Source organism: Bufo gargarizans, chromosome 6, assembly GCF_014858855.1.
Source record: "Bufo gargarizans isolate SCDJY-AF-19 chromosome 6, ASM1485885v1, whole genome shotgun sequence".
Taxonomy (NCBI): domain Eukaryota; kingdom Metazoa; phylum Chordata; class Amphibia; order Anura; family Bufonidae; genus Bufo; species Bufo gargarizans.
The window spans coordinates 140,186,787-140,201,896 of record NC_058085.1 but is presented as its reverse complement, the minus strand read 5'-3'; the positions used below and the strand labels follow the sequence as shown (position 1 = coordinate 140,201,896).

The window sequence follows — 15,110 nt, the reverse complement described above, 5'->3', positions numbered from 1 at the left end:
TAGGGACGTGCAGGTGTCTGAAATGGGTTTCTTGCAGAAGAACCAATTCAGCCCCTTCTTTGCGGAGCAAGTGATAAACTTGACTCCTTTTTTGCGGTGTGTTCATGCCGTTCACGTTAAATGACACAATTTTTATATCAGACATGGTGATATTTTGTGTAACTGATCTGTAGGACTAGCAAGGAGGTGACACGTAAAACCATAAAAAACAAAAATACATAAAAAAGAGTACAAACATTGTACAATGTAGAGAGACAGCTTGCGGTGTCTATCCATGAGGTTAAGTGAAAACCCCCGTAGGGGGGGGGGGAGTAGTGTGGACGTATCAGGGCACCCCGGTCTCACACACTAACTCCAGCATGTAAAGAAAAAATGCATAGAGTGAAAATGCACAATACAGTCATAAACTGAAACATGAGATCCCCTTGTAGAAGTGCATACTACCAATCCCACCACCTTTATCCCTCTCCCTTTTTTTTTTTTTTTTTCTTTCAACCCCATCTGGATGGAAGGAGAGATATAAACCGAGAAGTAAAGAAGCCATACAGGGGAGGTAGGTGAGGGTTAAAGCAGTAAAGAAAAGAGGGAACTCTAAACAGGTTGCTAGAGTGTATAACAGAAGGCCAAAGAAGATAACCCCCGGGAGAAAGCGCCTGGTTAAATTGGGTGCATAGAACCTGAGTCCTGCCAGGGGGCGATGAAATCGCACGATCTCAATGACGCTGGATCTCAGAGTTCCTATTCACATCCAAGACTGCTTTCTCATCTGCAGATAGAGGTAGATCAAAAGGCCTTCTTTTTCGGCGATTTCTTCTTCTGTGCCAGACGCCATTCCTCTGGTTGTGGAAGGCCCGGCAGGTCCAGGGATGGGTTGCAGGGGAGCCAAGACGGAATGTCTAGGGCCTCGATACCTAAAGCCTCCCACACAGACGGTAAGTCCTCCGGCGACCTGACCGTGAATTGTTTCCCGCCGATTGTAGTGAATAGGCCGAACGGAAATAGCCATCTGACCGGCAGCTTCTTCTCCCTTAACAGGGATGTTAGCGGGCGCAGGTTTCTTCGCTTGGCTAATGTACTAGCCGCCAGATCTTGAAATAGAAGAACCTTATTACCATCCAAGGTGGCATCACCTTTTTCTCTGGCTGCTCTCAAGACGGCCGCTGTGTCCAAAAAGTTCATTAGGGCGCATACCACGTCTCTAGGGGGTTCTCCTGCGGCAGGCTTGGGCCTAAGAGCCCTGTGAGCCCTTTCAATAGTAATGGCGGCGGCCTGTTCCTCCCCCACTAGAGTAGCAAATAAGCGGCGGACTGTGTCCATCAGGTCTTCAGCCTGAATTGATTCGGGTATGCCCCGCAGCCGAACATTTTTCCTCCGGCCCCTATTCTCCTGGTCTTCCAGGTTAAAGAAGGCCGTGTTTATCATTTTTGACATGGCTGATAAGTGGCAGTGAACCCCCCTCTCATGCTGGAGGATAAGATCCTGGCTGTCTTCCAGGCGTTCAACCCGGTGCCCTAACTGTAAGAACTCCGTCTTAATGTCTGAGAGTTCCTTCATCACCGGTGAGAGGGCCTGGGCCAGGGATTGCTGCAAAAAGCCACGGGTAAGAGGGAGAGAATCAACCTCACCTCCAACGTAAGTTTCAGCGTCCGAGCTGTCGGCCTCCGAGTCGGCTCCTTCTCTCTCAGAGTTGATTCGCGCTTCCCGCGCCATCTTGCCTCCGTCCGGGTGCGAGGATGATCTTCTATTGAGGTACTTTGTCAGGTCGCCCTGCGTCTTTTTGGTCTTCAGGGTGATCCCTGTTGCACCATCTTTGTCTCTGGATGTTTTTCCCATGTTGGAACTGCGTTCACTCGATTTACAAGCTGATGAAGCTGGGATAGCGGTGAGGAGCTCCGGCAGACACGTCCTACACCATGGCTAGCTGGCTCCGCCCCCCTCCCTCCATATACTGTGCTGATTGGTCTGGGTGCTGGGTGTCAGACCACCAGTGATCTGATATTGATGATCAGTCCTGCGGATTATCAATGGCTGTAGCCCAGTGTACCTTTTTTAAGTCACTTATTGTTGATTTTTCAACCACTTCTGTTGGAACTACATCTACTACTCTTTCAGTAAAATGATATTTTCTGACACTGCTTCTGGTGGATTCCCCCAACTATTTTCAGATTGTGTCCACCCATTCCTAAGACAGGCAAAGAAACTGCTTTTGACATTGTATGCATCATACTAATATGATAACTTTGCCGTATATGCACTCTCTTTAACATCTTCATGTGTGTTTCTTAGAAATACAGTGCCTTGATTCCAGGGGCCACAGTAGGCACGTTATCTGGAGATTCCAGCAATGTTATTCAGCTCATTGTGGATTCCTATGAGGTAAGACTCTGCACCAACCTTCCAAGTTCTCAGAACATTTATATCAGTGGTCTCCAACCTGTGGCTAACCAAAACTTAGATTTCCCTGGCAGCACGGCATGGTAGAGTTGCAGTTGTGAAACACCTAGAAAGCCACTTCGACTTCGAATCTATATTATGGTCCCCTTAACATTAACAGATGAGTGTTGTCCAAGCACAATAATACTTTAACAAAATGTGAATTAAATAATGTAAACATTGAAATGTGTTTTGTCTCCATTTTTATGGCGAGAACAGAAGATTCGCTCCAAAGTAGAACTGGAAGTCCGTGATCTACCAGAAGAGCTATCACTCTCATTTAATGCAACCTGCACCAACAATGAGGTCACACAAGGCCTGAAGTCCTGCTCAGGTCTAAAGATTGGGGACACGGTGAGTTATAGTCTGTGCAACAATGATAACATGTTCTTCTAAGTAATTGAAACTTCCAAATTAACATTATTATTCCAATGCAATACAATGTCACCATGGACTTAGTTATAGGGGGTGCAGAGGTAGCAGTCATACCCAGGCCCTGAGGGGACTGGGTCACTTAAAACGGTTGTCCAAGTTATATTTATTGATGATCTATCCTCAGGATAGGTCATCAATATCAGATTGGCAGGGGTCCGACACCCGGCACCCCCGCCGATCAGCTGTTTGAAGAGAAGGCGCGCGCCGTGCCAGCGCCGCCTCCTTCACTGTTTACCTTCTCGCCGTTGCATCTGCAGCAGTGAGCAGGTGTAATTACACCTAACCGTCCCATTCATTTCAATGGGACGGATCATTCCTATACACTTGTATAGGAGCGATCCGTCCCATTGAAATGAATGGGACAGCTTGGGTGTAATTACAGCTGCTCACTACTGCAGATGCAACGGCGAGAAGGTAAACAGTGAAGAGGAGGCGGCGCTGGCACGGCGCGCGCCTTCTCTTCAAACAGCTGATCGGCGGGGGTGCCGGGTGTCGGACCCCAGCCAATCTGATATTGATGACCTATCCTGAGGATAGGCCATCAATAAATATAACTTGGACAACCCCTTTAAGGGGGTTGTCTGCTTTTTTCTATCGATGACCCAATGGGAGCCATCCCAGTGAAGTGGTGAAAAGTGGACAACCCCTTTAAGAAGACACCAATACTATTAAAGGAGTGTAATCCATCTGGACATACCCACAGGATATATACCATACAGATCAGATTGGTGCAAGTTAAACCTCTTGGACCCGCTCCTACCTCAAGAATGGGGCCCCAGCACACTCCGCTGAGAATTGAGAGGTGACTTCGCTTGCACACCTCTCTCCATTCACTTCTATATGATTTTTAAAAATCGAGCCCAGTTTTCAAAATAGGTTAAGATCTCACATCTGGGATCCACTGCTATCAGACATTTATGTTCAGAAGGGAATATCCCTTTAATGATAGATGCAAGGTGGGGGTCGCTGTTGCAGATTTTGCATTGGGGGCCGGAAGCTTCAACCTACCCATCTACATGTGACTACAAGAGAAATGTAGTCCTTTATGGAAAGAAATGGCTGCCTATATAAATACATGGGCGGTGGGAGTTCATAAGCAACGCTGTCCTCTGGCTTCTATATTTCATCCACTGCTCTAATACATCTGATACATCTAAGCTATTCAAATCATATACAGTGCAATACGTCTTTCATAAACCTTACGGTTTTCGGCCATATCAGATTCCTATATGACCTTGCATTCTTACATATGTGGCTTGTTACATTGTGCAGTAGTTTTGCACGTGACTGCAGTAGACACTCATGTACACATGGTTCTGGTTAACTACATCTTCCTGATGAGAGGCCAGCCACATCTCTGAATAGAAACAAAAGAGCGACTTCATTCATCTCTAACAAGAATCACATTTTCTGCTGCAACTGTAGGATTCTGCACAGTGGTGTACATAGAGAAATAAGGGTCCCATAGCAAGGATCAAACCAGGCCCCCCACACAGGACAGAAGGGTTTCTGCCTAGACCCTTTTCAAATACCCTTGGGCCATTTATTCCACTGCCTCATTTGTTAAAAGTTGTTCCTTTAGAGCAGGGATGCTCAACCTGCAGCCCTCCAGCTGTTACCAAACTACAACTCCCAGCATGCCTGGACGTCTACTGCTATCAGCCTACAGCAGGGCATGATGGGAGTTGTAGTTTTGCAACAGCTGGAGGGCCGCAAGTTGAGCATCCCTGCTTTAGAGGGTAGAGTCCTGACCAAGTTTTCACCCCCAGTAGAAGAGGAGATACTCCCAACTAAGATTGGGCCCCCTCTTGCCCTGGGCCCCATAGCAGTCGCATGGTCTGCCGCTATGGTAGTTACGCCCCTGATTCTGTATATTCACTATGTTCATCTTACTAGGCCTCACAGCCATGTCCATATTTTAGCCACCTAAAAAGGAATCTGAAATATGGATACCTTCTGGATTTTTATCACTCAATATCAATAAAAATATATTCTCACCTGCAGTCCAGATCAGAATAGGACACGTTCTATAATTTGCAGGACGAAAAAACGGATCCACTTAAAAACACTGACATGTGCATGGCCCCATAGAAATGAATGGGTCTGCTATCTGCAAAAAATGCGGACAGCGTACGGATAAAAATACAGTCGTGTGCATGAAGTCCTAAAAGGAGATCACAGACTGGTGGTTTTGGTAGTGGCACCCAATTATTATACATAATTTCTCTGTTGAGGGCTCATGCACACGTCAGTTGACGGATACTAGCCATGTGCGTTCCGCATTTTATGGAACGTCCTGCCCTCTATAGAAATGTCCTTTCCTTGTCTATAAAACGGACAAGAATAGGACATGTTCTATTTTTTTTAGCTGGTGCCACAGAACGGACATAAGGATGCGGACAGCACATGGGCATATTTTAAAGAAAGGAATGTATGCAGAATTTTACCTACATGTATATTAGAAAATTGTATGATTTCCTATTATATTAACAAACAAATTAAACAAATAAAAAGTGGAAAACCCCTGTAAATGTGTTGTTGCTGCAAGACAAGTTCTCCTGTATGATTATAGCAGTTGTCCTAATTATATCTGTGTCATAGGTGAGTTTCTCCATTGAAGCCAAAGTGCGGGGTTGTCCTGAGGAAAGAGTGAAGAGTTTCACCATCAAACCAGTTGGATTTAAGGACTCCCTTACTGTGACTGTGCACTTTCAGTGTGACTGCAAATGTCAGGAGAATGATGAACCCAACAGTGACTCATGTAATATGGGCAATGGGACCCTGAGTTGTGGAATCTGCCAGTGTTATACTGGATGGCTGGGCCCCCACTGTGAGTGCTCGGAAGAAGAATACGATCGCACCCAGCAGGACCGCTGTACCCAAAGTGAGAAGGATAGCGTGTGTTCTGGAAGAGGGGAGTGCATTTGTGGCCAGTGTGTGTGTCACAACAACGACTTAGGCAAAGTGTGGGGGAAATACTGTGAATGCGATGACTTCTCCTGCCACCGGTTCAAGGGCGAGATGTGCTCAGGTAAGAAATGCATATTTACTCAAGCATATTTTACGATTGATGAGCAACCAAAAGATGTGTAGGAAGAAAGGGGCAGAAACAGCTGTCTGCAGTGACTAACACAGCTTTAACCTATGTGGTTTTCTAAAAACGCCCTCACACATTACGGCCCATTTAAATGGCCAATATGCAAGGCAGAACAAACCGTTCACTCTCTGTCATTGCCTACACATTCATCCCTTCTGCACGCGGATGAATGGTCGTCACTACGATTGTTTTTCCCAATTCAGTTTCCTTGCTTGTCAGCAGCACACCCGATTTTACACAGGATGATGTGCTACTGTAGTGGATAACAGTGGGGCACTCTCAATAGCAATGAGAACAGTGGATAATAGTAAGTATAACATGTATTGATACTATAACTAAAATATAATTATTCACAGCTGATGAAATAGTAGCAGCATTAATGATGGCATTAAATGTGTATATCGGTGCTCCGGTCTTGAGGGCTGATAGTCTTCAGAAGATCCCACGCCAGCACCGGAAGTCCACGTGGGTTCGCTGGAAGTGCAGGTTTCCCTTATACAGCAGAGACCTCATGCGGCTGGCGTTATCAGATCTGTAGAATAATACATCCTGCTCCTCCTAAACCCCTACGATTGGATTACAGACACATACTTTCGATCGATTTAGGAGGAGCAGGATTTATTATTCTACAGATCTGATAACGCCAGCCGCATGAGGTCTCTGCTGTATAAGGGAAACCTGCACTTCCAGCGAACCCACGTGGACTTCCGGTGCTGGCGTGGGATCTTCTGAAGACTATCAGCCCTCAAGACCGGAGCACCGATATACACATTTAATACCATCATTAATGCTGCTACTATTTCATCAGCTGTGAATAATTATATTTTAGTTATAGTATCAATACATGTTATACTTACTATTATCCACTGTTCTCATTGCTATTGAGAGTGCCCCACTGTTATCCACTATTGTGTTATATCTGTTAGTGGGTGCACCTCACATTGTTCCCTAATCACTCTTGTGCGTCATATCCCAGTTATTTATGATGTGCTACTGGCAAACAATGATTTTTAACACATAAACCTTTGTCGAGTGATCAGTGGCACATTTACAGTAATCGGGGACGAGTGTTCGTACAAACATTCGTGCCTGATAATTGTCCGGATAATGAGCCCTTAGACTACTGTTGGCCAAACTCATGGACTGGCTAACAATGTGAAGTGTATAGAATGCTCCCCATTGTTTGGCTGACAGCTACTGAAAGTGTATGGGCACCTTAAAGGAAATGTGTCACCAAATGTTTTTTTCTGCCAGTTAAAACCGGATAGCAACACATATCCTTTTTTTTAACAATCTGTATTCATTTTCAGATTGTAGATATTTTTTATTCTATTTTCTGAACATGAATATGGGGGCGGTCATCTTGCCTGAGCTGTTCTTAACAGCATTTAGAGAGCATTTCAAAAATAGCGTTACGGCAGCCATCATATGGTTTACATAAAAACGTGATTTAAACAATAGGTCTTTTTCTGAGGACACATTCCCTTTAAAGGGGTTGTCTCATCTGAGACTTTGGTTGCATATCGCTAGGGTATGCCACAAATGTCAGATAAGTGGAATTTCCTCTGGAACCCACAACTATCTCTAGAAGGGGCACCTGAAAGTGAAGGAGAGCACATTGTTCTTGTGCTGTCCATTTTTGTCTAATGGAGTTCCGAAGATATCCAAGTGAGTGCGCTCTGCTATTTTTGCAGTCTCCTATAAATAAATGGAGGGTGGCTGCTCTTTGCTCACTTTGGGGTTAACATTCTGGAGATAGGTGTGAGTCAGAGATGGGACCCGCATCTATCTGACATTGGTGGCTTATCCTACCAATAGGCCACCAATGTCTTAGATGCGAACTGAACAGTGGTCGCAATAAGGCCTGTACAAGTGTCATAGACGCATGTTCAGGCCATTTTACTACCTGGAAAAAGTCTAAGGTTTACTGATACACCTTAAACTTTTTCCCCCATTCATCAGTGCAGGACGTGCTGTGAACGGCACGAGCAGCGCAGCGATGCTGCTGGTGCCTGAACTAACCAAATGCAGCAAGGAGCTTTGTTATTAGTCGTTTGGGCAGGCTGCCAAAGCGGTATCCCAGGAGAGTAGTGATCATCCCACACTGCGCTACGTCCATCCCACACTGCGCTACGTCCATCCCACACTGCGCTACGTCCATCCCACACTGCGCTACGTCCATCCCACACTGCGCTACGTCCATCCCACACTGCGCTACGTCCATCCCACACTGCGCTAGGTATATCCCACACTGCGCTAGGTACATCCCACACTGCGCTAGGTACATCCCACACTGCGCTAGGTACATCCCACACTGCGCTAGGTACATCCCACACTGCGCTAGGTACATCCCACACTGCGCTAGGTACATCCCACACTGCGCTAGGTACATCCCACACTGCGCTAGGTACATCCCACACTGCGCTAGGTACATCCCACACTGCGCTAGGTACATCCCACACTGCGCTAGGTACATCCCACACTGCGCTAGGTACATCCCACACTGCGCTAGGTACATCCCACACTGCGCTAGGTACATCCCACACTGCGCTAGGTACATCCCACACTGCGCTACGTACATCCCACACTGCGCTACGTACATCCCACACTGCGCTACGTACATCCCACACTGCGCTACGTACATCCCACACTGCGCTATGTACATCCCACACCGCGCTACCTACATCCCACACCGCGCTACGTACATCCCACACCGCATACACATACCTCCAAAGTGCCCATGTTTTGGAAGGACATTCCCTCTCTTTGACCCAAGTCCCTCTGTCCCTCTTTGCTTCTTAAATATCCCTCAAATACCCATTTGTGAGACGCATCCTGATGCAGATCTGTCTCACAAATGCATTGCAAGAACAAATCCATCTCTCCGCTTGTCATGTGGACAGACGGATCTCTCTTGTATTTTTTTCACGTGTTTACCGGCATTCCGGTATTTTGAATGCCGGATCCAGCACTAATACATTCCTATGGGGAAAAATGCCGGATCCGGCATTCAGGCAAGTCTTCAGTTTTTTTTCGCCGGAGATAAAACCGTAGCATGTGAAGCAATACATTCTGATGCATCCTGAATGGATTACTCTCCATTCAGAATGCATGGGGATATGCCTGATATGCCAGTTCTTTTCCGGTATAGAGCACCTAGGACGGAACGCTATGCCTGAAAAGAAAAACGCAAGTGTGAAACTACCCTAAAGCGCAAGGAAAAAATTGTCCCAGGTGCTCCACATGCTGTAAAAAAAATTAAGTAACTTACACTCCCCTAACCAATCCCTAGCTACTGTAGTTGTAATGGGGGTAAGTAATTATGCTTTGGGGGGAGTTAGAGGCGTGGCCTAGTATGAAAAGAAATTGCCACGATGCATACCAGCATATATTGTCCCTCTTTGCGATTTTGAGAAGTTGGGAGGTATCCACTACGTACATCACACACTGCACTATATACATCACACACTGCACTATTTACATCACACACTGCACTATATACATCACACACTGCACTATTTACATCACACACTGCACTATATACATCACACACTGCACTATATACATCACACACTGCACTATATACATCACGCACTGCACTATATACATCACACACTGCACTATTTACATCACACACTGCACTATATACATCACACACTGCACTATATACATCACACACTGCACTATATACATCACACACTGCACTATATACATCACACACTGCACTATTTACATCACACACTGCACTATTACATCACACACTGCACTATTACATCACAGCACTGCACTATATACATCACACACTGCACTATATACATCACCACTGCACTATACATCACGCACTGCACTATATACATCACACACTGCACTATTTACATCACACACTGCACTATATACATCACACACTGCACTATATACATCACACACTGCACTATATACATCACACACTGCACTATATACATCACACACTGCACTATTGACGTCACACACTGCACTATATACATCACACACTGCACTATTGACTTCATACACTGCTTTACATACATCACACACTGCTTTACATACATCACACACTACACTATTTACATCACACACTGCACTATTGACTTCATACACTGCACTATTGATGTCACACACTGCTTTACATACATCACACACTGCACTATATACATCACACACTGCACTATATACATCACACACTACACTGCACTACATACATCACACACTGCACTATATACATCACACACTGCACTATTGACTTCATACACTGCACTATTGACGTCACACTGCTTTACATACACACACTGCACTATATACATCACACACTACACGATATACATCACACACTGCACTATATACATCACACACTGCACATCCTTTTTTTTGCAGATCCGCAATTTGCGGTCCACAAAACACATACGATCGTGTGCATGTAGCCTTTAGGCATATAAGGGTGGGTTTTTGTCATATGTTTAACATACACAAAAAAAAGTATACGTTAATTGATGCCGTTCAGTTTCCGTTCGGGTTCTTGTCTTTTTACCAGTCAAAAAAGTCCTGCATGCAAGACTTTTTTTAATTGATCGTTTTGACAAAAATCTGCAACGCAGATCTGAATAAGCCCTTAACATTATGCAGGGCTACACTTTATGTATTTGTATTACTTCAACTTTCATACTCCTCCTCGGCTAAAAATACTCTTTAAAAATGGTGAGGAGTATTTTTACTCTTCCAGAAAAAATGTAGTGCAACCTGTGGATGAATTGATACAACCCCTTAAAGGGGTTGTCCGGATTCAGAGCTGAACCCGGACATACCTCCATTTTCACCCCGGCAGCCCCCCTGACTTGAGCATGATCCCATGCTCTCCTTTGCCCTGCACTAAATCGCAAAGGCATTTTTTGGAGATCCGGTGACATACTGGGGCTCTCCATGGTGCTGCCAGGAACTCCGGTGACGTCACTAGCACTGATGGGCGGGATTTAGCGCTGCTCTAGCCAGTAAAACGGCTAGGGCAGCACTAAAGCCCGCCCATCAGAGCCGGTGACATCACCGAACACACTGCCGGGTGGAAGTTTCCGCCCCGGCAGTGTGTTATGATAAACAAAAGAGCCCGTGCCCTGCGCGATTTAGCACATGGCAAGGGAGCGCATTGGAGCATGAGATGCTCCAATTCTAGCCTCAGGGGGGGCTGCCTGGGTGAAAATAAGGGTATGTCCGGGTTCAGCTCTGAACCCGGACAACCCTTTCAAGGCTAGGTCTACACAACGACATTTTGTCGCACCAATGTCGTGCGACAATTTTTATAATGATAGTCTATGGTGTCACACTGCGACGGGACAGTCGCTAAAAAAGCCATTCGCATTGCGACACCATAGAATGTCATTATAAAAATTGGCGCACAACAAATGTCATTGTGTAGACCTAGCCTACAGCTGGACATAGATATAAGGTATAGACATCTCTCATGGCCTCCTTAGATGCATATTTGGCTCACATACATGGACAAGGGGAAAATATGCAGTGTTCTTCTAGTCATGAGTTTTTCTGTAGACACCTCAGAAATTTCTGCTTGCAGGGTTTTCCGGTTTTAGGTTAATAGGATAATTAGTTTTTTAATTGCTTACCAATTTCAGCTATATTCTTTGCTGTCAGTGAATGAGAACACTCATGATATTGCATTCAGAGGCGGTAAACCTGTTTATAGACGTGGATACAGTAATATCCAATAGGATACCATAGGATACAATAGTATCCGGTGTAGACATGCTCTGTGAGCTACAGCTGCACAAACCTCTAGTAGTTTGTTACAATGTATCAGTGTGGAGGTCAGGCTGTTTAGCTAAAGCAAGTACAAGCCTAATGTTGCGGTATGGACTGTGATTTTTTATTTTTATTTTGTTATGAACCCAGGTAGGAAGTGGTGATGCGGTCATATTGTGTGAGTGGGTGCTATGAGTCTGGACATTAGTAAATATCATAATCACATTGTCTGGAAATGTCTATCACACAACACAGTGAGTCGGCTCCTGATTCACCACCTCTGCCATTACTGTTACCACCCACATTTTCCTAATCATTGCAGTTGTGACAGGTATTTACTGCTGCGGGGTTTGGATTCTTGCCGCTTGGTTCACAGCTCACCTTCCCGTATTACAAGTGCTAATCTGCAATCGTCACTAAAACAGTAGATGACAGATTAACCTGTGACCATAGCTAATCCTCCGCTTCTGATTTCAGTATAAGGCCTCTTTCACACAAACGTATTGGTTCCGTTCCGTGCATTGGGGACCTCAATTTGCGGTCCCCAATGCACAGGCAACGTCCGTGCGGCGGCCGGAACGGATCCAGACCCATTCAACTTGAATGGGTCCATTATCCGTCCGTTCCACAAAAAGATAGAGCAAGTTCTATTTTTTTGCGGAATGGAAGCACGGTTCGGAACCCCACGGAAGCACTCCGTAGTGCTTCCATGGGGTTCCGTTCCATGCTTCTGTTCCGCACCGCATCTCCGGATTTGCTGACCCATTCAAGTGAATGGGTCTGCATCCGTGATGCGGAATGCACCTGGCCGGTGCCCCATGTATTGCGGAACCGCCGTATGCAGCCCGCAATATGGCCACGGGAGCACCACGGCCGTGTAAAAGAGGCCTAACAGTGACATACACTAGTCAAGAAAAGGATGTGTAGTCTGAGTTTTCATGATTAACTGGATGGTGATAAGCGTACCGTAAATACCTGCCCAACAGTAAAAAAATAAAAATAAAAACTTGCATATAATGAAGATAGAATCATACTGCCAGAGTTAAGAGCCGTCAAGTAGGAGCCTTTACATGGCCGTTTTGAGATTCTACAAGTCAATTACAGCAGCCTTGATGATGGTCGGGGTTGTGCATTCATGGCAATTGTTAGGGAAATTCATTGGCCCAGGATGATAAGTCATTACCTGGTCACAGGACAGATGACAATTGTCTGATCGGGGAAGGAGGGGGGGGGGGGTTCTGGCCAATAGGACCCCCACTGATCACAAGAACAGGGGTCCCACGTTTCCCATTTAATGGAGCAGCAGTGGAGCATGCACCTTGTTGCTGCGTTCAATCTTTATAAGACTGCCAGAGATGGTGGAATGCCACACACCTCTTACATCCAGTGATGTCTCCTTTGATGTTGATGTTCTCTTTCTTCATCTTCTCCATTCAGACCAGACCACCATGATTATTTTTTTTTGCCATCGTGCCACTGCAGAGTTTGACAGACATCTTAGTTTCCTACTTTTCCATCATCCTTCCACCTTCTCAACATCCCATCATGCACCCTCAATACTGAGATGCTGTGCACCCCAAAACTATACTGCAGAAACAGATAAACCCCCTGAAAATACTAGTTACACACAGATAGCGCCCCCTTTAATAATTATTGGAACACAATGCTCTAAAAAATAACTGCACCCAACAAATAGTGCCCCTGACACTAATAGTGTAACCATAATGTCCCCCAAAAATAACTGTGATAAGCACCTCCACAGTAATAGTACTCCCAAAGTCCCAACAATAGTAATAATTCTGTGCCAGGGTGCATTTAGTAGTAATAGTGTGCCCCCAACAGTAATTGTGTCCCACAAATAATAATGCTCCCAAAGTACCCCAGTTGTAATAAAGCCCACCATAATGCCCTGGTAGTAATAATTCTCTTTATAACGTGTGACAATAGAAAAACTCCCCCTTATAATGTGCGCCAGTACAAAAAAATGCCCCGTTGTGTGGCAGAAAAAAAAAACCTCCTCTTAGTGCCCCCAGTAGAGCCAATGTCCCCAGTTCCCTCATGTGTTCCAATGGCCCGTACTGTGTGCCACTGCAAAACACACTTAGTGTCACTAGTTGAGCTTAGGTGCATAGTTCCCTTATAACTTGTGCCAGTATAAAATACTCCTATATAGTGCCCCCAGAAGATGGCCCCATAGTGATCCTTCCCCGTCCCCATAGTGCCCTCCATAATATGCTAGTATAAAATGCCCCTATAGACTGCCCCACATAGATGCCCTCATAATGCTCCTCTCTTCCCTTCCCCATAGTGGCACCAAAATTGGTGCCAGTATTAAATGCCCCTATATAATGCCCCCATAGTGCTCTTCTCCCCCACTTCTCCATAGTGCCCCCCATAATCAGTACCACATATACTTACCTTATGCTGCTGTCAGTGATGCGATGCAGGCCTCTTCCGGCCTGTGTCCTGCACTGCACGGCTCAGGAAGCGCGATATCGTAATCGCGCCGCCTGCACCGGCCTCTGATGTGCTGCAGACACTAGGCCTGCAGCCTATCAGAGGAACGGGGAAGGGAGGCGCCTCTCCCCTGCCCCGCCGCACCATTCATCTGTATCGCTGCCCTGAGGACGGCGATACAGATAAATATAGAGATGAGCGTTTCCACAATGGAAGCGCTCATCATCACTTCTGCTGCCCTGCCGCTGGTCAGAAATGTCCCCCCTCCCACACTGGGCACTTGTGCAGCCGAATCGGTGCTATGCCCAGAATTAGTAATCGTCCAGAGAACACAGGCAGTAGCAGCAATATGCGCTCCTGCCTGTACTCACTGCGCTACTGCGGCCCCATTAATAAAATGTACTCCGTATACCGCTGAGCTCAGCGGTGTACAGAGAATAGAGTTTTAAGAGCACAGGGAATGGTGCGCTTTAGGTAGGAAAAGTTTAGTAAAAATAGAAAATTAATAAATAAAGTATATTAGAGATAGTTTTATTAGGGCATTAGGGAGAACATATTAAAAGTTTATGTAAAGGTTTAATTACTATTTAAACAACCCAAAAGAACTAAGGATAGGAGCAGGAGTAGAAGGAATGTGCCCATGTGTTCCTGGATGGAGGGTATCTACTGTTTTGGGTGGATACTTATGTTATCGTTGCTGTTTTTGTCTGCCTAAGGCCTCATGCACACAGCTGTTGTTTTGGTCCGCATCCGAGCCGCCGTTTTGGCGGGTCGGATGCAGACCAATTCACTTCAATGGGGCCGCAAAAGATGTGGACAGCACTCTGTGTGCTGTCCGCATCCGTTGCTCTGTTCCGCGACCCTGCCCAAAAAATATAACATGTCTTATTCTTGTCCGCGCTTTGCGGACAAGAATAGGCAATTA

The 15,110-nt window shown here is 45.7% G+C and overlaps 1 protein-coding gene across 1 annotated transcript in view; it reads left to right on the top strand.

Moving 5' to 3' along the window:
• Window positions 1-15,110, top strand: part of ITGB3 (integrin subunit beta 3) — an 86,310-nt gene that overhangs the window by 39,022 nt on the left and 32,178 nt on the right. Inside the window, exons 8-10 of the mRNA XM_044296513.1 lie at window positions 2,287-2,376; window positions 2,653-2,787; window positions 5,470-5,899. Coding sequence (XP_044152448.1) covers window positions 2,287-2,376; window positions 2,653-2,787; window positions 5,470-5,899 — 655 coding nt within the window. The remainder of the gene's footprint in view (window positions 1-2,286; window positions 2,377-2,652; window positions 2,788-5,469; window positions 5,900-15,110) is intronic.